We start from the raw sequence: 24,690 nt of genomic DNA, 5'->3' as shown, positions 1-24,690 counted from the left end.
CTAAATACATTACAATCCTTGGAACGGGAAATTTGATGTTAGCTTACGGTGGTGCTATAGCGGTTGGCTTTTACATGCCTCAGGTAATTTTATAATTCTCTATCATCAAATTGGTTATCATATAATATTTGTTTTGGAAAGCAGAATATTTGTATAAATATCCTAAATCTTAGATTCTTTCATGAAGAATTCTTATAAATTTTTTCTTTTGTTTCTCTATTTATTTCTTGCAACCGATTGATTTATTAAAGTAAGTTATTAACTAACTAGCTCAACGTGTGTTTAGGTGGTGTTATGAGTTGTTTGAAATTATCGGTTGGCGCCGAGTCCCACAGATAGGGAGAAGAAAAAAAGAATCACTTAAAGTAAATAACCAATTTTGTCTTTACAAATAAGATAAGATTATAACTTATCTGAGAAGATAATTTACTGACTGTATAAAAATTAGACGTAGAAAAAAAAGGCAAAACCAAGTTGGTAGACGTTTAAAACAAAAAAAAGATTTCATCACAGTTTTTTCTTCATTTTGATTTTTTTTCCTTTAACCGGTCCTTCTTTATGTGAAGAATATGACTGATATATAAGTTCACTCATTTCATGTTTTCAGGCTTTCAAGCATTATTTAATGTTGTCTACTCACCCAATCTTCGTCGTATGGTTACTTTTTCAGGTATGCCTTACATAAATTGAGAAAAAAATAAGGGATTTTTTGTGGTGGAACCCCAATAAATGCTCTGTTAGTGGATCACTATTTTTTTTAATATTAGATTACTTTTTTAATGATCAGGTATGCAGCAAGAACTACTCTGTGCGATGCGCTATAAAATTTTAATATGGACCTGCTCATATATAACCGTTAAAAAACTAATCGAACAGTTAAAAAAGCAGTTCCACCATAAATAATCCCAAAAAATAAAGTACAAGTAAAAACTCTCTTATTATAATTTAACTTCTTTTCTTTGTTTTCTTTCAGGCGAAAAAGTTGGACAAAGCAAATTATGTCAGGGTAAATATTATAAAATGTGCACCTTCGATTCAACTACTTGTTCATTGATTGAGTGATGAGCTATTGATATTTTGATCATATTTTTTACTTTCATCATGTGTATGCAGGAAGCAAGCGCAAATTTTTATCAATTCCTCTGGAACCTTCTTAATTTAGACTCTCTTATTTCTTTTCATGTAACGAATTAGTTGCCAGTTAATTATACGTTTTCCCCTATAGATTAGGGTGGGGTAAGGAATAAATTGAGTTGTGCGTAATATTTTTAAGATATTATCATTTTATTTCTTTTAATTTTGAATAAAGGCATTCAAGACAAATATTATAATTGTGACTTTATGTCAATAGTTTAGTGGTACCTTAGATAAATTGATTCAATCGTTCGAGTAAGATGTATATATTGAAGATATATTTTTACTGCTTTTCTTTCGTTTGATATATACACCAGTAAGAGAAGATATATAATTACCAAAAGCAAAAATGCCTTGATAATAATACATAAGCATTGGATAAGATAATTTCCCGTTGTATTGTCTTCTTCACTAAATTTCTACAAACACCATAGCTGCATATTTACTCTCTAATTAGCATTTGGCCTTCAAGTAACGGTAAACTTACTTCTAGAGAAATTGAATTGAATTAAAATATTTCTCGGGACCTCTTTGCTTGCGGTTTTAGCAAATGTACTACTACATAATTATTATAAATTCAAAATCGTGATTTGTCCCACTACTACATAGTTGTATTATATGCAATATAGTCATTTAATATCTCTCTATATTAACAATGCGGATAATATTGTTTTATTTTTAAGGTAAATTGCATGTATTAGTAATGTTTTAATGTTTGATATATACACCAGTAAGAGAAGATATATAATTACCAAAAGCAAAAATGCCTTGATAATAATACATAAGCATTGGATAAGATAATTTCCCGACCCCGAAAAGGCATTGTTGCTTCATAGTATTATTAAAATTATTTCAATAAGTTAAAAAAGAAAAAAGTATTTTAATAGGATACATCTTAAGATATAATAATACAAAGAAATAAATCAAGCAAAAGGCGGTATCCAAAAGGGAAAAAAAAGACTAAAATGTCTGGTTACCATAAAGCTAGAGACAAAGGTGAAGTCTTATGGCACTTTATCTATATATATATATATACATAAATATATATGTATATATGAATGACTTATAAATGTTTTAATAAAAATGTTTGTTTTGGTTGAGTATTATACATGTATAGATAATAAGAGGCAGGACATATAAAAAATAGTAGAAAAGGACACTTGAAAAAATATTTAAATAGCCTAAAAGGGGCATATTCAAGAAAAAAAGAATAGTGATAGTAACATATTAGGAAAAAAAGGTATCTTGAGAAAACAGTAATTGAATGGGTTGTGTAAAAATGATGTTTAAAAGAGACATACTTGAAAAATTAACTGTTTTAGTAAGCCAATTAACCCAAATAATTTTTTGAATATTTGGACTTTTATACTAGAACCCGTAGTCCTCTAAATTTTACAAATGGTTATGAAAATCGTTGGCAATCATTATTATAATATGAACTCATGCGTAGCTTGTTATCAATATGAATTTGACTCAGTCTGATGACTACATGTAAGGAAAAGTCGTCTTTTTAGTCAACGGCTTAGAATTCACGGTGGTTGATAATTGATGGCGTAACGCATTAATTTACGACAAGGCTATGGCCTTAGTGCCCACTAATTACTCTCAACTGGAAAAAAAAATATCGTCTCGGGGTTTTTCGCTTTCCCTTAATATTTGTTTTTCTCTGATTAGTCCACTTGTATTTGCTAATTCGTTGTACAGAACTCTATTAACAAAAACCCTAATCTCAGAATCTTTGGCTGAGCAGAGCTTTTACCAAATTCCTTTGTATTGTCTTCTTCACTAAATTTCTACAAACACCATAGCTGCATATTTACTCTCTAATTAGCATTTGGCCTTCAAGTAACGGTAAACTTACTTCTAGAGAAATTGAATTGAATTAAAATATTTCTCGGGACCTCTTTGCTTGCGGTTTTAGCAAATGTACTACTACATAATTATTATAAATTCAAAATCATGATTTGTCCCACTACTACATAATTGTATTATATGCAATATAGTTATTCAATATCTCTATATTAACAATGCGGATAATATTGTTATGTTTTTAAAGCAAATTGCATGTATTAATAATGTTTTATATAAAAATTTTGAATTTTGAATTAAATTTATTATGGACACATTTCTATTATTATTCTTAAATGTTATCCTTTTTATATATAACACTTATATATTATTTAATGGCCCCTTAATTAATCGTGAATTTTTTTAATGATACTCATAAATATTCACTAATACTTTCACATAAAAAAATAAAAATTCTCTTTATTAAATAAATAAGAGATATTCAATTACCTTTCATGTTCTAAAGACACCTTACAAGTTGCATTTGTGAGCACAATCTTAAAAGATCGATCAGTCGGGACTTGTCTAGTAACTGCTCTACCAAATTTGTTGTTTCTATTTTTTAAAGGTACGAATTATTTAGACATAATTTAATATTCATAGCCACATGGGTACTTTAATTGTCAAGTCCAATTAATTGCTATTGTCGCTTCCATTATTAGATTAATTGTCATGATGGTTCATGCATGCCTTCTATAATTATTTTATCTATGACTATTCGTTTTTCTTAACAATAACTAGCTTGAGACACGTCCCGTTATTAGCCTTTTTTTTTCACTTTACAATTTGCAGTTTATTAAAAATTTATTTAAAATTATTAAATATGATAAGTAATGTTTCAATACTAACACGTTTTTTTCATTACATCTATAAAAAGTAATAAATAAATATGTTAATAATTTGACTTATTCTTTTTTAAATCAATGCTAACCATGTTTTTTAAGGGATGCAAACAATGTTGTAATAATGACAAACATAAATAAATATATCCAACTTATAATTATTTTCAAACTAAAAAATGGTAATCATAAAAAATTTTCCAATAACTTTCTAAATTATTAGAAAGTTTTTAATTTTAACCTAAATAAAATTAATTATGGTTCTATGAAAATAAAAAAATTTTATATTAGGCATAATGATGATTGAAAAAAGAAAGTATATATACATCTTCTCTACTATAAATATAGATATATAGTATTGGAGACTATTCACAAGTGAAATAATAATAATAAATGAGGTAGTTAAAGAGAAAATAAATGAAAAAAAAATCATTTTAACAGGAAAAAATGAAAAATGCAAGATTTAAAAAAGAAGAATAAAATGAACAATATTTTAAATACAATTAAAGAAAATGGAGAGGAAAAAAACTGAAAAATACATTAATTAAAAAAAAAACTTGAAAGCAAGCAGGCAAAGTTAAAAAAGAAAAAAACAAGTGCTTGAAAGAAAGCAGGCAAGCAAAACAAGTGAAAATATTTATGAAAGTAAGAAAAAAACAAGAAGAAAATTAATAAAAAAATATTTGAATGGGAAACAATGAAATGTAAAAGATTGAAAGAAGAAGAAAAAAGAACAACATTTAAAGTACAATTAAGGACAATGGAAAGGAAAAAAAAAAGGTTGAAATATACACTTTAAAAAAAGGTTTAGAGCAAGTAAGCAAAGTAAATTAAAAAAAAAAAAAAAAAACTTCAAAGAAAAAAAAAGAGATAAACCTGAAAACAACAAAGCTGACAGTTGAAGTACGAAAAATTCAATGCCATCCGCGCTTCTTATAATAGATAAGACAGATATAAATGACAATTGCTTCCTAATTAAAACTTAAATATATTTTTCTTGCCGTTGTATTGTGAGGGTTACTTCATACCTATCTCGTTTAAAATATCATTATATTCAGATGAAAAAAAAAAATTTTTTGACGACTTTTCCGTTATAATAATCATAAAAGAATAGCTAGTCAAATTTACAGTAACATGACAAGTAGACTTTCCAATGGCATTCTTCTATAAATTTGGAAGCTCTTGAAGCATTTGTTTTCAACACTTTCTCGTTTGCTTTTGTCCTTTTTATTATTTTTCCTTGGTTGTTTCATTTACCATACATGGAGCTCACAATCACCCAGTACTCTTCCCTTAAAGTACCACCTTTTATATCTAGCTGTTGTAAGGCCTCCTCTTATGTGAATAGGTTAATTCCAATTAAACCTACAACAAAATTAAGTACCAAATCATCCAACTTCCCTTCAAAATGCGCCACCAATAAATTGAACCAGCCGATAGGGCTCTATGGGGAGAACAGGTTCTCAAAATCCTTATTATTTGGCCAACGTAACCGTAATTATAGTCAGGTATATTTTATTTTATTTCTTTAATTGCATATTAGTAAGTTAGTACACGCTTAATTGCTGACTTTCTAGTAATGAAAATGATACAAATTGTGTGAACCACCAAACATCCTTTTGCATTAATGAAAAATTGTTTAGTTGCATTTTTCATCCATAATGAAGTAAATGTGGGATCCCTTAAAACAATTTTATTTTTTACTCATGGGATAAAATTAGAAAGAGCTAAAGTGTTTTGACAGCACTCTCTCTCTCTCTTTAAAATTTTCTCCTCCTCTCTAAGTTTCTCTACTGACCTTTTCTCTTTGGCCGGAGGTCCGGCGTGTTGCCGGAACGATCTACAATGTGATGAGCTCTGTGTAACCACAAGAGGTGGTGTTTCGTTAGATCTGGCTCGTGAAGGTATGAGTTTCTCGGTGGTTTTACAAGATCTTTGGAGGGTGTTCGTTGGCCGTGGGCTCTAAAAACTCATGGACAAACTTGGAGGAGTTGTGGATTTGTGTACAATTTTTTATACTTTGTTCTTTATTTTGCTATAATAATAGAGATGGTTTCTCCATCCCCCAGTGTGTTCCTCCAACTAGAGAGTGGTTTCCACACCTCTTTCAGTCTGCGGGATTTTCCCCCGCAGCCAACAGTTGGCTTCCCCACCGCTACTAGTATGAGGTATGTGTGTATGTGTGAGGTCCATTACAGAATTAAAATCTGGCTCACTTTGACTCGATTTTACGTGGCCAAATGTTATAGAGACACTTTTGGGAAGTGTCCTCCCTATTATCAGATTAGCGGTGCATTTCTAATATCTAGTTTTGTGAGTGGAACCCGTTTAAAAAGTTTTCGTGCAGTCATGTATTTTAGCCTTCTAGTGACCTTTTAATGAAATTACCAAATTTATCTTTAAAAAAAACATGTTTTTTCTTATGTACAAACTTTTGACAATATATATATATATAAGTATAATGCATGGGACCCACATAGGTTTCAAATAATAGAGTATACTGTTGTTGGAGGCTTCCTTGCAGAACCATTTGAGAATTTATCCTTAGTCAAAAGTGTTTCGATAGTTAGTGTTGTGATTCTGATTACATTTGTTAGTTTTTCAAATTTCATTCAATTAAAGTACTTATAATTTGAACTAATTATGGTTTTAGGCATGCGCTCAACTGGAATCTGAAGGTTCAAACCCCGTCCTCGACAAAGATCAAACTAAATCAGCTGGTCCAAATTTGGTTGCCAAAATTTTACGTTTTGGATCTGTTTTTTATAAATTCTCAAGGCCCTATGCAATGATTCAAGTATCTATATCATCCATGTAAGTAAGCTTTTACAGAAATTTAGAGGAGGAAAAAAAAGTGATTTTGCAGTACAAGAAATGATCTAATTGCGCATATTAGTTTATATAACTCTATGTACATATTTTGTTTTGTTTTGTTTTGTTTTTTGTTGTTTTTTTTTTTTTTGAGCAGATGTATGTTTGCAAGAGTAATGGTCGAGAACAAACACTTGTTCAAATGGTCTCTGTTGTTTGAGGCATTACCGGGCCTAATAGCTATAATTCTTGCAAACTCTTACATTGCTGGCATTAATCAGATTTTTGATGCCGATATTGATAGGTATGCTTTTATATAAATATATATGTACTTATATATATAGCAGCACATATCTTGACGATTATATTGGAAAACAAGCTGTTAAAGAACTGAAACGATCTGTTAAACTTAAACTGAATCCTAATAAAAATAACAGTTAAAAGAACCACACTAACAAAGGTTTCTAAATACCTACATATATAATTTGCTGTGTATCTATGGGGTAAACAAAGGAACCTTAAAGACTCCTGGTTAGAAGTAAAAGGATATACAGCCATCTTATATTGGCCTTGGTGCTTTTAATTTACGTTCAGGACTTGCGTGCATCTTAACTAATTTCTTGACAATTAGAATCAAAGTGGTAATATTTTTTCCAAAATTAGTGCATGCAAAAGCCTTCTTACTTTTGTTTGTTTTGATTTTTCTTTTTCATGGTCTAGTGTATTTTTGTTTATGTCTTATTTGTCAGGATGAACAAACCTTATTTGGCAATACCGACAGGCGATCTTTCACTAAAACAAGCATGGTTCTTAACGATATTTTCCGTAATTGGAGGCCAGTTGATTTTATGGTTAATGAACGCCAATTTGATCACCACTTGTTCCTTTTGTCTTACTCTCCTATTGGCAACTATGTATTCTGCCCCTCCATTTAGGTTCAAAGGATCTTCTATTGCAACACTTATTTCGATTTCTTTGGTACTATTACTTTTCTCCAATCCAGAATCATGTAATTAAATTTCATTTTAATTTATTTACATTTTAGGTGGTTGAAAATACAATATCGGTCTTCTAAAAAGTTAAAAATGGCATGAAAAATGTAATTAAATATAATTTGAGATCGATTATAATATGTAAGATTTTTTCACGTAAAATTCAGTTTATGATTAGAGGACACTGTATGAGACAAAGGTCAAGTACTTTATTCTAGAAAGCATGAAATTCTGTTTATGTCGTTGTTCTAGCATAAAGAAGAAGAGTATACTTTGTGAAGTTGCTAACTTTTTTTTCTAGGTTCTAGTTAGGGCATCGTAAATTCTCTCTTCGCCATATACTACACGGTAGAGAAAAATCAGTGGTAATAGATTATTTGAATAACAAAAGCAACTTATGCAGATGAGTACAATTCACCATGCCGGTGTACTCTACGCCGCCACAACTTCCCTTGGACTTCCATTCCAGTGGAGGTACGTGTAACAATTTTTTGTTTTTTTATTTTTACTTTTTCATATCTTGCTCTTTTTCCTTCAAAGGAACATTTGGCATATTATTTAATCTTAATTAATTTATAGCTTAAGTGTTTTTTTTTTCTTATTACAGCTTAAGTTATTAGGAATTATGAGATACAATATTACGTGGTTATTTCAGTTACAGCTCAGTAGTTGTAATTTTTGAGAGAGAATTTTACGTGTAACCATTTGATTGAGTCACAGTTAGCAAATATATATATATATATATAGTAACATCGCGTTTTCGTTGGCGCAGCTAATTGACATTCTATTTAGAATGATATAATTTAAATTCGACGTTTAATCTTCACTATATTTATCTGTTTTTAATTTCATGTAGTAATTTATTCCACATAACTTAATTAGAAAACCATGTTCATTCTCGAGATATTGTTGCTTAGTGATTATATATAAAACTAATGGAGATCCCATATGATGTAGGATTGATAATAAGCGAGATCTATTAATTACAACACTGGCATTTGATGGTCAAAAGGAGATGGTGTCATAGAAAACTTGTGAAGCGACTAAATTATTGTTCAATATTTACTTCATAAAAAAAACAAATAATTTATTTGAGTATGCAATTTATATCGCTAAAAACATGTACAACTTTTGTTATTTCAATTAATACATATACATTAGTTTAACTCTTTATAGAGATCTCATGTTTCGCTTACAATTTACCCTGCAGCCCCCCAAACGTTTTCATTGTGACCTTTGTTGCGTTGTTTTACTTCGTAGCTTGCCTCACAAAAGATATCACAGACATAGAAGGTGACATGAGGTAAGTTTATATGTATCATTGCATCTTGTGAACTCAAAATCTAAAAATTTTCTACGTCAGTCACGTTTTAATCTTATAAACATGTTTAAGCTGGTATATTTATATGTTTTTAAATTAATATTAAAACATTATAGGTATAACATCCGAACATTTGCGGCGATAATTGGACCTAAATACATTACAATCCTTGGAACGGGAATTTTGATGTTAGCCTACAGTGGTGCTATAGCGGTTGGCATTTACATGCCTCAAGTAATTTTATAATTCTCTGTCATCAAATAGATTACTATATAATATTTGTTTTGTTACTATATAAGGCAAAACTAAGTTGATAGACATTTAAAACAAAAAAAAGATTTCATCACAGTTTTTTCTTCATTTTAATTATTTTTCCTTTAACCGGTCTTTTTTTATGTGAAGACTATGACTGATACATAAGTTCGCTCATTTGATGTTTTTAGGCTTTCAAGCGTTATTTAATGTTGTCTGCTCACTCAATCATGGCCTTATGGTTACTTTTTCAGGTATGCCTTACATAAAATGAAAACAAAAAAGGGATTTTTTTTGTGGTGGAACCCCAATAAATACTCTACCAGTAGAGCACTGTTTGTTTTTTAAACCATTGGATTACTTTTTCAACGGCCACATCTGCAGCAAGAGCAATTCTGTGCGGTGCACTGTAAATTTTTAATACGGACCTGTACCAATTTAACTGTTAAAAAACTAATCCAACAGTTAAAATAGCAGTTCCACCATAAATAATCCCAAAAAATAAAGTACAAGTAAAAACTCTCTTATTATAATTTAACTTCTTTTCTTTGTTTTCTTTCAGGCAAAAAAGTTGAACAAAGCAAATTATGTCAAGGTAAATATTATAAAATGTACACCTTCGACTACTCTACATGTTAATTGATTGAGTGATAAGCTATTGATATTTTGATCATATTTTTTACTTTTATCGTGTGTATGCAGGAAGCAAGCGCAAAGTTTTATCAATTCCTCTGGAACCTTCTTAATTTAGAGTTTCTCTTATTTCCTTTCATGTAACGAAATAGTTGCCAGTTAATTATGCGTTTTCCCCTATAGACTAGGGTGGGGTAAGGAATTAATTGAGTTGTGTGCAATATTTTTAAGATATTATCATTTTGTTTCTTTTAATTTTGAATAAAGGCATTCAAGACAAATATTATAATTGTGAGTTTATGTCAATAGTATAGTAGTACCTTAGATAATTAAATTGATTCAATCGTTCATGTAAGATGTATATATTGAAGATATATTTTTACTGCTCTCTTTCGTTTGATATATACACCAGTAACAGAAGATATATAATTACCAAAAGCAAAACTGCCTTGATAATTATATATATAAGCATTGGATAAGATAATTTCCCGACCCCAAAAAGGCATTGTTGCTTCATAGTATGGTTAAAATTGTTTCAATAAGTTAAAAAAGAAAAACGTATTTTAATAGAATACATCTTAAGATATAATAATACAAAGAACTAAATCAAGCAAAAGGCGGTATCCAAAAGGGAAAAAGAGATGAAAATGTCTGGTTACAATAAAGCTAGAGACAAAGATGAAATGTTCTAATCAAAATGTTTGTTTTGGTCGAGTATCATACATATATAGATAATTAGAACATGTATAAAAGACAAATATTTTAGCGGGTAATTCAAATGATAAAGTTTATTAGGCAGGACATATAAAAAATAGTAGAAAAGGACACGTGAAAAAATATTTAAATAGCCTAAAAGGGACATATTCAAACAAAAAAAAAATAGTGATAGTAACATATTAGGGAAAAAAAAAAGGTAACTTGAGAAAACGGAAATTGAATGGGTTGTGTAAAAATGATGTTTAAAAGAGACATACTTGAAAAAAGAATTGTTTTAGTAAGCCAATTAAAAAAAACATTTACAAGAATCACTTATGATATAATAAGCATTACATGAAAAAATATAAGTAGTGACACATTCAAATTAATTTATTTAATAGGAACATGAAAGAAAAAAAATTATTTCAAAAAAGAACATCAAAACAGAATTAAAATGTACATAAGTCTTTGACAAGAAAAAATAATAATAAAAAATAAAGTAAGGATACATTTGAAAGAAATTATTTTAACAGAAACAAAGTGACGAAAAAATTATTTCAAAATGACACATAATAAAAATAAACTGTATAGGAACTTTAAGTAAAAGGTGGGAAAACCTAAATAGGAAAGAAAAAAGTAAAAAACAAAAAACAAAAAATGAAGGAGAAAATGTGATGACTGTAATACTCCTAGCGAAATTGGCACAGGAATCTCAACAACTCTTAATAATGTGAAAATACTCGTATATAAAATATAAACAAGAACTTAGATAATAAGAATATAAGTAGAACTGGTTGGAACCATGTCAAAAGTGGAATACAGAAGAAAACATCTTAAAATAACTCGATTTGGGCTCATTTAGTTCGTTGATTCGAATTTTTAATTTGAATTGAGATGTGACTTTATGTGAGAGCTTTTTACTGTAATAAAAAAAATTAGATATGACTATTTTTTAAAGTTTTTTACTGTAATGAAATTTGAATTCTGAACTCTAAGAAACATAAACAAACTTAATTTCATATAGTAATTTATTCCCCATAAATTACTTATAAAACCATGTTAATTCTCTAGATATTTTTGCTTAGTGATTGTAAAACAAATGGAGGCCGCATATGATGCAGGCATGACAATAAGCGAGATCTATTAATTACAACACGGCCATATTTGATGGTCAAAAGGAGATGGTGTAATAGAAAACTTGTGAAGCAACTAAATTATCGTTCAACATTTACTTTACATAAAAACAAATAATTTATTTGACTATGCATTTTTTTGTTGCTAAAAAGATACAAGTATTCTCTTAAGAGAAATAAAAAACAAAAAATTTTGGAAGTATAACTTTTGTTATTTCAATTAATAGGTGGACATTAGTTCAACTCTTTATAGAGATCTAATGTTTCGCTTTCAATTCACCCTGCAGCCCCCCAAACGTTTTCATTATTACCTTTGTTGCCTTGTTTTACTCGGTTGCTTGCCTCACAAAAGATATCACAGACGTGGAAGGTGACTTGAGGTAAGTTTATATGTATTATCGCATATTGTGGATTCAAAATCTCAAAATGTTCTACATCAATCACTTTTTAATCTTATAAACATGTTTAAGATGGTATATTTATTAGTTTTCAAATTAATATTAAAACATTATAGGTATAATATCCAAACATTTGGGGCGATAATTGGACCTAAATACATTACAATCCTTGGAACGGGAATTTTGATGTTAGCTTACAGTGGTGCTATAGCAGTTGGCATTTACATGCCTCAGGTAATTTTATAATTCTCTGTCATTAAATTGGTTACTATATAATGTTTGTTTTTTTTTTGTTTTTTGTTTTGGAAAGCAGAATGTTTGTATAAATATCCTAAATCTAAAATTCTTTCATGAAGAATTCTTATAAAATTTTTCCTTTGTTTTTCTATTTATTTCTTGTAACTGGTTCATTTATTAATGTAAGTTATTAACTAACTAGCTCAATTTGTGTTTAGTTGGTGTTATGATTTGTTTGAAATGATCGGTTATTGGCTCCAACTCCCACAGATAAGGGGAAGAAAAAAAGAATCACTTAAGTAAATAACCAATTTTGTCTTTACAAATAAGATAAGATTATAACTTATCTGAGAAGATAATTTACCAACTGTGCAAAAGTTACATGTAGAAAAAAAAAAGGAAAAACCAAGTTGATAGATATTTAAAACAAAAAAAGATTTCATCCAGTGTTTTCTTCATTTTAATTTTTTTTCCCTTTAACCGGTCCTTCCTTATGTGAAGACTATGACTGATACATAAAGTCGCTCATTTGATGTTTTCAGGCTTTCAAGCGTTATTTAATGTTGTCTGCTCACCCAATCTTGACCGTATGGTTACTTTTTCAGGTATGCCTCACATAAACTGAGAAAAAAATAAGGGATTTTTTTGTGGTGGAATCCCAATAAATGCTCTATCAGTGGAGCACTGTTTTTTTCAACTATTAGATTACTTTTCTAACGATCATATCTGCAGCAAGAGTAATTTTGTGCGGTGCGCTATAAATTTTTAATACAGATTTGCACATATTTAACCGTTAAAAAACTAATCTAACAGTTAAAAAAGTAGTTCCACCATAAATGATCCCAAAAAGATAACGTACAAGAAAATATTAACTTCTCTTATTATAATTTAACTTCTTTTCTTTGTATTCTTTCAGGCGAAAAAGTTGGACAAAGCAAATTATGTCAAGGTAAATATTATAAAATATGCACCTTTGACTCAACAATATGTTAATTAATTGAGTGATATGCTATTAATATTTTGATCATATTTTTAACTTTTATCGTGTGTATGCAGGAAGCAAGCGCAAATTTTTATCAATTTCTCTGGAACCTTATTAATATAGAGTTTGTCTTATTTCCTTTCATGTAACGAATTAATTGCCAGTTGATTATACGTTTTCCCATATAGACTAGGGTGGGGTAAGGAATAAATTGAGTTGTGTGTAATATTTTTAAGATATCATCATTTTATTTCTTTTAATTTTTGGATAAAGGCATTCAAGACAAATATTATAATCATGAGTTTATGTCATCTCTTTTAGTTGTGAGTTTATGTCAATAGTATAGTAGTACCTTAGATAAATTGATTCAATCGTTCAAGTACGATGTATATATTGAATATATATTTTTACTGCTCTCTTTCGTTTGATATATACACCAGTAAGAGAAGATATATAATTACCGAAAGCAAAAATGCCTTGATAATAATACATAAGCATTGGATAAGATAATTTCCCGACCCCAAAAAGGCATTGTTGCTTCATAGTGTGGTTAAAATTTTTTCAATAAGTTAAAAAAGAAATAAGTATTTTAATAGAATACATCTTAGGATATAATAATACAAAGAAATAAATCAAGCAAAAGGCGGTATCCAAAAGGAAAAAAAAAAGACTAAAATGTCTGGTTACAATAAAGCTAGAGACAAAGATGAAGTGTTATGGCCCTTTATATATATATATATATTAAAGACTTATAAATGTTCTAATTAAAATGTTTGTTTTGGTTGAATATCACACATGTATAGATAATTAGAACATGTATAAAAGACAAATATTTTAGCGGGTAATTCAAATGATAAAGTTTATTAGGCAGGACATATAAAAAATAGTAGAAAATGACACGTGAAAAAATATTTAAATAGCCTAAAAGGGACATAGTCAAGGAAAAAAAAATAGTGATAGTAACATATTAGGAAAAAAAGGTATCTTGAGAAAACGGTAATTGAATGGGTTGTGTAAAAATGATGTTAAAAAGAGACATACTTGAAAAAAGAATTGTTTTAGTAAGCCAATTAAAAAAAAAAACATTTCCAAGAATCACTTATGATATAATAAGCATTATATGAAAAAATATAAATAGGGACACATTCAAATTAATTTATTTAATCGGAACAAGAAAGAAAGAAAAACTATTTCAAAAAGGCACATCAAAAGAGAATTAAAATGTACATGAGTCTTTGACAAGAAAAAAAATAATAAAAAATAAAGTAAGGATTCATTTGAAAGAAATTATTTCAACAGAAACAAAGTGATGAAAAAATTATTTCAAAATGACACATAATAAAAATAAATTGTATAGGAACTTTAAATTCTCAATATATTTTTTTTTTTATAAAAATCAAAGGATGTTTTAAAAAATGTAAATTTAAAAGCGGTGGGTAGAAAAATAATTCTGCACTAAACTATTTAAGAACCATCAATATATGTGTGTGACAAGTGTCATGTCTTTTAAAAACTCTAACGGACAACGATTTTTTTATTAATGTTTCATCTTTCAAGAAGAACTGATATTATATTTTAAAAATCAAATGATAAAGTATTACAAGAATCATAATTTGGAAAAAATTTCATTTTTATTTGTCGTCTTCCTCCCCCACTATCGAACCTGTCCATCTTGAGATCTCCTTTTGATTTCCTCTGTTAATTAATTTGTTTTCTTGCTGGTTTTGCTAAGATTATTATTAGAAGTCAGATACTAATTCTTTTTTTTAGACGATAAGAGAAAATAACTGATATCAGATCTTATTAGTACATCTCAATTAAGTCGGCACCTATTATAAAGATCATCCTATAGCGATTTGGTGATTAATCTAAGATTGAAGATTTGGTGATTAATCGCGATCGGATGTTGCGGTGCTGAAAAGTGAACGTCGCAGCATTTAATTAATCTTCACTCATTATTAAAAAAAAAAAAAAAAAAAAAAAAAAAAAAAAAAAAACAAAAAAACCCTCCTTCTGTTACAGTTTTTAACCGAAAACTAAGATATGGTATATAATCTAGGGATATTTTGGTAATCCTATCCATTCTTAGAATAGATTAAATTTTAAAATAAATTAAATCTTAAAGAAAACTATTTTTTAATTCTACTTTTAAGTATATATTTATATATGTATACTGTGAGTTAAGTTAAATCCTTTTATTTAATATGATAGTAAATAAAACAAAATTTTTAATTTTACTTTTCTTATTAATTAATTAATTAATTGAAACTCCTTTAGCAAAAAAAAGTTAAAACTAATAATTTTTAAATTCACAATATATATTTTTTTATGAAAATTAAAGGATGATTTGGAAAATGTAAATTTAAAAGCGTTGGGTAAAAAATTAATTTCGTAGTAAATTATTTAAGAACAATCAATATATGTGTGACAAGTGTCATGTCTTTTAGAAACACTAACGGACCACGATTCTTTTGTTAATGTTTCATATTTTAAAGAGAACAGATGTTACGTTTTAAAATCGAATGATAAAGTATTATAAAGTCATAGTTCGAAAGAAATTTTTATAATTAATCTCTTTTAATAGAACAAGTGATGCATACATTAGCGTGTTATATATATATATATATATATATAACGCAATGGTATATGGTTTCATAATTTTAATTTTTGAAATTTAATTGTTTTATAAGAAAAAAAATACTTTAACAAAACTATGAATCATGATCCTAAACTAAGCAGAATCATTCAAACAAACATCATCAAAGAAGTTATAATATTAATATCACGAAGCTGGGACCAAACTCTGATTTAACGTGTTTTGTATTTCCAAGGAACCGAGATTTGAGAATTTGCACCACATAAATAGAATCACAGTCAAACAAAAACAATGATGCACATTACTTTATATAAAATATGCTGATAAATTATCCGTAAAAAAATGTGAAGCTCGAGTGGTTTTTTTATGGTCAAATATTAGGAGTTTTGAGGGTTAAAATTGTAAACAAGGTTGAGTTAGCTGCAGATATTATAAATTTTTCTTATTCATTATTATTATTATTATTATTACTATTATTATTATTATTATTATTTTACTGAGCTGGAGGTTTGTCACAACAAAACCCTGTTTTCTTTCTCCACCTTTTGTACAAGTTACTTTTTTTCAGTAATTTCATAAGCAATGAGAATGCTTCCTTTCCTTTTATAATTCTCCTTTTAGTTTTTCTGCACTTTTGTAATAGCCAAATTCATGATAAATTAGAGAACAAGTTGTTCTTCTATATATTTTTTTCTCTCTCTTCTGTCTCTAAAGATGATAAACATAAAATATTAAACGTTCTCGCTACTACTTATTCCAAATTCGTGATTGACATGTGGGCAAAAAAAAAATAAATAAATAAATATTTTGATGTTAAAAATTTATATAGTGGTAGACCAGGCATTCTCCTATAAATATTGGAAGCTCTTGAAGCATTTGTTCTCATCACTTTTCTTGTTCTTTTCTGCTTCTTTTTTTCTTCTTCTTCTTATTTGGTTGTTTCACTTACTGAAGATGGAGCACACAATCTCTCACTCTTCCCTTAGAGTATCCCCTTTTATCTCTCAACGTTACAAGGTCTCCTCTCAAGTAAATAGGTTAATTCCAATTAAGCCCACAACCAAATTAGATATTAAATCATCCAACTTTTCTTCAAAATCCTCCACCAATAAATTGATCCAGCAAGAAGGGCTCTATGGGGAAAGCAGGTTTTTAAAATCCTTATTATTCGGCCAACATTACCGTAATCACAGTCGGGTACAATTTTATTTTATTTCTTTGAATATTACGTGCTCAATTTCTAGTAATTTGAAATGATGCAAATATTGTACGTGCTCACTACAGTAGCTTGAAAATTTTTATGTAGTTTGGTGATTTCGAGTTTGTCTTGTTTGTAATACACTAATTTATGATTTGGGTTTAACTTAGGGGTGAAATTTTAGCCTTTGTTTGGGGATTTTTTTTTTTTTTTTTTTTTTAAGAATAATAGACCTTAGTATAACTGATTTAATTAGATGATATTTGGGATCAAATTTGGGAGGATTCCTTCTACAAAAGCTATGGAGGAGATCTTCAATATCAAATCTTGATTTCTGATTCATTGATTCAGTCCTCTTCTTCGACAAGCCAACCAAAATTAAACCAAATTTTGACGACTATACCATGCCATTCAATTACAAAAAATAACATCAACTTACTATTATTGTTCATTAACGGTAATAGGATAGATTCTATGATACAATTGACAATCACTTTATATTTCAATGGGGACACAAGACAAATCTTACCACAAACTCTCACCTTACTGGTAGGAAATTTCAACGCCCCCTATCATTTTCATGAATTTGTTTGTTTTATGATTTTTATCGCAGGTTCTATTTGTTTTGTCCCTATATTTTATAATTTGTTTTGTTCAAAAGGTTGGTTTTTCTTTCGTTTTTGTTTTTCTATTCTCGATTCCTCTTCTTCTTCTCCCTTTTGATTTCCAGCAAGATTTTTTTTTTGGTCATACTAGTCTTGAACACGCGTTCGGCGCTGCGTGATTTATTTAAAATAACTATTATATTAATCGTTTACAAAAAAAGAGAGAGAAGAAAAAAAAAGACATAAATTTAACTTATTTTATTGTGCTTTAAACTAACACTTTTTTATTTTGTTTCATTTATTTGTATTTATTTGGTGTTATTTTATTTTATTTTAATATATTTTTGTTTAATTTTATATTTTATTCAAATTCTTTGTAGTATTTTTATTTGAGGAGTATTGAAAATTTGGAACAAAATGTTATTAAAATAGATAAAATCAGGCCATGAATCAGTTCAAAATGAATAAATAAGCATGATAAATAACAATAATTAAAAAATTAAAACATAAATTATTTGGGTCGTCTGATTAAGATCATGGATGTATAAAATTTGGGGTTACTCTGTGTGACACCCCTTATACTATCTCCCGAAACCTTACCTAGTACTAACCCTAAGGATGTGCCACAATAATAAACCCTCACTAGTTGCTTATGCAGAAATTATGGTATTTCAAAAATTTTCCTTAAATAAGACTCACTCAACATAACATTCCTTCCAGGTTATCTAGCCATGCATATAAATATTCCGTCATTCAAGGTTTATGAGTTTGATCACAAAAAAATATATACATTCACAATCTCAAAAATAGTATATGCGCAGTTTCTTTGGTCTGTCCATATGTACAACGGTCAACGAAGCCAACTCCCCTGCGCACTGATCTGCCTTGTTCTTACCTTTACCTACAGCATAGAGTAAACTTTAATGAGCTACAGGCTCTGTAAGTAGAGCAACAATTACACAATCTATTTTCAACGTACGCATGCATCACAACATCTTAGATAACCAATGTCAATCAATTCTTACACTCAATGCACGTGCACTATATATCTCTAGGGCCCTCCCGGTACTGGTGCCGGCCTTTTCACAATCTGGCCACAGGCTAATTTTTTAAATCACAATATCAGGTTTCCCGTCATCACCCACTTGGCTTGAGGTAACGTCCAGAGGATTTAAATTCACAATATCACAATATAGTCTCTGTCATCACCCACCTGGCTCAATCACAATCTCATCAATCACCATATCACAACAATTAAGCAATTTCAGCAATCACAATATCACAATATGAGTCCTTTGAGGACTTGGCAGTACCGGCCTATCATGCATGCTATCATGTGCTCAATCACAAGCAATTCAACAATCAGCGTGATGTTCCACTATGTGTACAATATACTAGCACAAGCATGACTCCACAAAACATACACATTGACAATGTCGCAAAAATTCACATAATAGCATACTAGACATTCCATAGAAAGTCTATCAAACAAAGTTCACAAGTGCTACAGGGAAATCATATTCTACTTACTTGAGTTGCTTAGCAAAATCCGAGTTTAAATCTCTTCACATCCCTTGTTCATTTTTCTTTCTACTGTCCAAAATAGACAAATTGGCTTTCGTTATTTAAAGCTCAATAGGTCAGTCATAAATCAGTTTCTTACTCATAATCATATTCGCTTGAGAAGTGGCAGATTCGTTGATTCTGATAGGAAAATTCATAAAATGTTTTCTAGGTCGCCAAAAATTCCAAAATAAACTCCAAAAGAAAGTAGACATGTATATCTTTCCAACGACCTATCATACACCTAAATCCCCACTCTCTAAGTACCTCAAAAACAGTTCTTCAGAAATCAAAATTCTGATTTTTCTGTTTTTGACAGCTTTTTTAAAGTTTCCACATAAAACTTTCGATGCGCACAACTCGGGCTACAAAACTCCAAATGAGGTGGTTCAAACTCTCACACATCACTAATAATGTGTTCTAAATGGTAGTAAGGGTGGGTACAGCATTCCTATTTTAAAAAGTAGGGGTCTCAGTTCTTTGTTTTATCAATTTTAAGAAAAGACTGTTTTGACGACTGTAACAGAAATAAATATAAAATATTCTACATAGCCCCAAAAATTATAAAATCAATGTCCAATCAAAGTAAACGTCTAGAGCTTTCCAAAGAGCTATCATAAGCTTGGTTTCAGGTCCTTCAAGGCCTCCAAAAATATGTCACACCAGATCAAAACGTACTGGTTTTTCTGTAGAATTTCTAGAAAACATACTTCACTTTAAAAATGTATAACTTGAGCTATAATTGTCAGTTTGAGGTGATTCTTATGGCTATATGAAGCTTAGGATGTCTAGTTTAAGATTCTAACAAAATAAACATAAAAAACTCATCAAAAAAGTACAATTTTATACTTTTCTTTGGGCTGCTGTTAGGATCCTCATCAAAACCATACTCATTAAAACTAGAAAACGCTATGAACATGACCAAAATTCACATAACACACAATCCTCTCAAAGAAAATTCAGACTAACATGTCTCTAAGCAAACTTTGACTTCTCTTTAAGAAGGGGAAAGCTCACTACAAGAAATTGTAGTAGTGACTCAAGGTTTATGATTTCAACAAGAAAATCAAAATTTAACATGAAACTCAAGAAATTAAGCCACAAAACAACCAATTTTCAGATTTAAAGGAACAAGGGAGAAAAAACCCCACCTCTTTGATCATGAAAACCACGTGCAAAACTTCAAGGTTCTACAAATTCATTCTCACAATTGGGTTACCCAAGGAATTTTGAAGAAAACCATTTGTTTTCTAACTAAATCAAAGCTTTTTTTTTTTGAGAGTGCGAGGTGAGAGGGAACGGTTGAAAGAGAGAGGGCCGGACAGGGAGATGAGAAAGAGAGAGTAAGAGTGTGAGAGGGAACGAGAGAGAAGAATGGGGGAGGGAGAGAGACGTGAGGGAGGGGAAAAATGTAGATCTTTTGTAGATTTTTTTTCTAAAATTGAAATTTCACTACAAAAAACACGGATATTAGCGATGATAAAAAGTCGTCGCAACAAATTCAAAGTCATCACAAATGAATTTTTAGCGACCACTTATCATCGCAAAACTGTGGCCGCAATTGATTCATCGCAAAAATTATTTTTGCGACGACAACCAGTCATCGCAATTATATTTGTGACGACAATTGCCGTAAATAAGTCATTGCAATTATTTCATCGGTTACATCATTAAGATGACATGGCATTGGGTATTTGCGACAACATTTTGTGAATTAAGTCGTCGTAAAAGATGCAGAATTAGATGACGTGGCTTATATTTTTTGCGACCACATTTGTCGTCGTAAATAATTTTTATATTTTATTTATTTTTTCTCATTTTAATAATTAATGTTGTATATTATTATATATTTAAACCCAATATTAAATATAATTCATGATATTATAATAATAAAGAATAATTAAATAAAAGGAAATAAATAATAAAAAATAGAAATAAAAATTATTATTGTAAAAAGTAATTAATAAAATAAAATAAAAATGTAATTATAGTAGAATACTTAGTGCAACCCGGATACAATCCAACTTGGAGCTCGGATAAGAGATTCCTAAATTTATCGTAATGTGTATCTTCTATAACTGTTTTTGTCTCACCCATCGTCTCATGATCATCACTAATCCCAACCACATCATTTAGCATAGCAAACATCTCGTCAACATGTTCACTGACAACTGCAGTAGCAACACGTATTTCACCATGGTGAATCCATGTGGTGTAACTTGTATCAAAACCCCATCGATGTATGTGTGCGTTCATTATTTCTGGTGGTAGCATCTCATGATTTCTACACTTGATCAACGGATAACTAATACCCCCGGTTGAATTTGCATAATTCTTTCCAACCTCAATAAAAGCACACAACTCATCACAGTACTCATCAGACAATCAGTGCCTTAAATGTATCTAACTCTTATCCATAGGAATCTCCACTATGAAGAATTTATAAAGTTTTATCAAATTTTATGAAAATTAACATTAGTTTATTTAATTATTTTATTAGTAATGTAAAACTAATTAAAATTTTATTCTAAGTTTTTTAATCATCGGATAAATTTCATACAAATTTTAATCTAATTACCACATATTCCAATTTTAATTATAATTTACAATTCACAATTCAAAATCGAAAACCAAAAACTAAATTCAAAATTCAAAACAAAATCACAAACCACAACCAAAATACCAAAATCAACTTATAAAATACCAAAATATTAACTCACAAAATCTAAACCCACAAACACCGGGGGTTGGAAAACGGTATGGCAACATGGCTCGAACGGCAACGGCGGCCGAAAAACAACGACGATGACCGGAAAAGTGGGCGGCGAGGGGGAGATGAAAACTTCACTTTTTTGGCCTTTTTTTGTCCACAAATGAAAGATTTGAGGAGAGAACGATAATACTAAGCTATTTTCAGTATTTTTGGACAGTTTTTGGAGGTTTTGGACGGAGAAAATTAGAGAAAACTGGAGGGTCACGAGAAAAATGAGGGAAGGAGTTCTGCGATCGCGTTTATATAGGTCACTTTTTGTGACGACATTATTTTGTCGCAAAAAATATTAAACAGTTGTCGCAATTAATAAAAAAAACGTCGTTGTTCTTCTTTACCTCATTAATATTTCTGAGAATATTCTTGAAAAATATATACCCGTGCTCATTTTTTGCGACGACTTTGTTAAAGATGTCGTTGCAAATAATTTTAAGGAAACCGTCAAAGTTTCCGCATTTTTTTTTGGAAAATTAAATTCCTAGTTATTTGTGATGAAATTATTACATAAGTCGTCGCAACAAATAGTCATTTTTGATAGAATTTTCTGGAACCCTTTTATGTGACGACACGTGTCATCAAAGAAATATTTCGAACCTCTTCGCGGGAAATCGCTAAATTTTTTGCCTCTTTTTGTCACATCACCGCCAGCCGTACGTATCAATATTTGCGACGACTTGTCGTCGCAAATAATGGACAAATTGACGCCAAAATTGTTGGCACTAGATTGGTTTTCCAGTGTCAAAATTGTTGATGAAATTGAACTGTATCGCTTTCATTATGTCTTTTTTCTTTCTTTTTTTTATAGGTTTTTGTTGAATATGCGTTTTATACTTTATTTTTTATTCTTTAGGTAAAACATACAAAAACTCAAGCTGTGAAAGTTTTTTTTTTTTTTTTATGCTTTATTTTCTCTGATATAATCTTTATACATTATTGTTGTCAGTGTGTGCTAGATTAAAGATTCGATAATTATTATTTATTTTTTTCTACAATACGTCTATATTAAAGACACTACAATTTTTTTTCCCCTCACATCTATTCTTTCTTACTAATATATATAAATCCGAGTTCCCAAAAACACTGTTTAATAACATCTTCGTTCTATATTTTTGTCGTTTTTTTTTTTTTTTCCTAAACTATTCATGTTGCTTTTTACTCCTTAAAATTTATATATCCCTTTATAATTCTCAAAAATGTTATTTATCAAGTATGACCTCCATGAATACTTTCTCCTAATTGTTCCACTGAATTAAGTTTTCGAATGCGCCCTTATTTCTATTCGTTCTTTACCAAAATGTATACTTTAAAAAAAAAAAAAAACATACTATGATTATATCTATACATATGCAGAAAGCATAAAAACTCTTACTATTCATGCGTTTTTCGATTAAAATGACATCGTTTTAGTCCAAAATCTCTTCCATCCTCTTTTTTTAAGTCCTTTACTTTATTCTTTTTTGTTTCTACCCTAAAATTTATTTATTTCTTCATTTTAGTCCTTTTGACTCTTTTTTCTTATTTTTCCCTGAAACTTTATTTTTTTTCATTTTTTTGGTTCACTTTTTGCTAAAACTTATTTATTTCTTCATTTTGTCTTTTTTTTTTTGCTTTTTGCCAAAAACTTATTTATTTCTTCATTTTTGTTCTTTCAAGTTTCGCCCAAAATGACACTATTTTTGTCGAAATGCCTCCTCCCCTCTTTTTTTAAGTGCTTTATTTTATTTTATTTTAGTTTTATTTTATAGTCTAAAACTTATTTATTTTTTTATTTTGATCCTTTTTTTATTTTGTCTCAAAACTTTATTCTTTTTCTTCCTTTTGTCTAAAAATTCAATTATTTCTTCATTTTTTTCTCCCTAAAACTTATTTATTTCTTTGCTTGGTCCTTTTTTTATTCTTTTTTTTTTCCTTGAACTTTATTTTTTCGTTTTGATTCCTTTTACCTTCAATCTTGTTTATTTCTTCATTTTAGTCTCATTTTACCCTTTTTCTTTAATTTTACCCTGAAATTTTATTTTTTTCCATTCTTGTTCCTTTTGCTCTAAAACTTCTTTATTTCTTCCTTTAGTCCCTTTTTAATCTTTTTTTTTTTTTTTGAAACTTTATTTTTTTTCTTACATTTTGGTTCCAATTACCCTAAAACCTATTTACTTTTTTTTTTTCATTTTGACCTCACCTTTTTTTTTCTTTTAACTCTAACTAATTAACTAACATCTTTATTATTAAATGAATTAAAATTAATATTAACAGGTGATCAAAACTTAACATACATGTTACTTGTTGCGTGGATAGCACGTAGAGTTAAACTAGCATGAATATAAAGGATAGCTTATGTCAAATGGAAGAAAGAAAAAAGCTAAAGTCCCGTTTATTTCACCAATTTGAGTTTAAACTGATTATACGTATAGAGTCACAAATATACAGTAACACAAATATACAGTCAATTAATTGATACTGCCGCTTCCATTATTTAATACTTTTTATACGTTTCTCGTTTAAATATCATTTTTTCCAGATGAAAAAAAAATTGTCTTGATGACTTTCCAGTTATCATAAATTTTAGTTTGGACTAATGGGATAAAATTTATAAAAATATCAACATGTCTTTTGCATAAGGATAAATGACATGCACAAATGCGAAATGTTATGTACAAACTTTTTACTATACATATATATATATAT

General features: G+C 29.2%; 1 protein-coding gene and 1 long non-coding RNA gene across 3 annotated transcripts; both read left to right on the top strand.

The window, feature by feature from the left end:
* Positions 1-5,037: 5,037 nt before the first annotated feature.
* Positions 5,038-10,102, top strand: LOC112090625 (homogentisate solanesyltransferase, chloroplastic-like). Of its 2 annotated transcripts, XM_024162376.1 has the most exons (11): positions 5,640-5,725; positions 5,891-5,989; positions 6,475-6,635; positions 6,790-6,936; positions 7,382-7,610; positions 8,028-8,098; positions 8,835-8,927; positions 9,062-9,179; positions 9,389-9,451; positions 9,760-9,792; positions 9,900-10,102. In XM_024162376.1, the coding sequence occupies exons 3-11, from the start codon at positions 6,610-6,612 to the stop codon at positions 9,972-9,974; spliced, it is 855 nt and encodes a 284-aa protein (XP_024018144.1). In that variant the 5' UTR covers positions 5,640-5,725; positions 5,891-5,989; positions 6,475-6,609; the 3' UTR covers positions 9,975-10,102. The 2 variants fall into 2 exon arrangements, with proteins under 2 accessions (XP_024018143.1, XP_024018144.1); XM_024162375.1 differs by lacking the exons at positions 5,640-5,725; positions 5,891-5,989 and adding an exon at positions 5,038-5,329.
* Positions 10,103-12,234: 2,132 nt separating this feature from the next.
* On the top strand, positions 12,235-13,221 carry LOC112090622. Its single transcript, XR_002901735.1, has 3 exons — positions 12,235-12,291; positions 12,837-12,899; positions 13,211-13,221. It is a non-coding gene; the product is annotated as an uncharacterized LOC112090622 (long non-coding RNA).
* The last annotated feature ends 11,469 nt before the right edge of the window (positions 13,222-24,690 follow it).

This window comes from Morus notabilis, unplaced genomic scaffold (assembly GCF_000414095.1).
Source record: "Morus notabilis unplaced genomic scaffold, ASM41409v2 Scaffold674, whole genome shotgun sequence".
In the NCBI taxonomy this organism is placed as follows: domain Eukaryota; kingdom Viridiplantae; phylum Streptophyta; class Magnoliopsida; order Rosales; family Moraceae; genus Morus; species Morus notabilis.
This window is presented reverse-complemented; position numbering and strand designations above follow the sequence as displayed.

Coding starts and splice junctions, on each gene's coding strand:
- LOC112090625 (XM_024162375.1), top strand. CDS start 5,084: ATGGAGCTCACAATCACCCAGTACTCTTCCCTTAAAGTACCACCTTTT. Junction 8,099..8,834: donor GGACTTCCATTCCAGTGGAG/GTACGTGTAACA, acceptor TTTACCCTGCAG/CCCCCCAAACGTTTTCATTG. Junction 8,928..9,061: donor GACATAGAAGGTGACATGAG/GTAAGTTTATAT, acceptor AAAACATTATAG/GTATAACATCCGAACATTTG.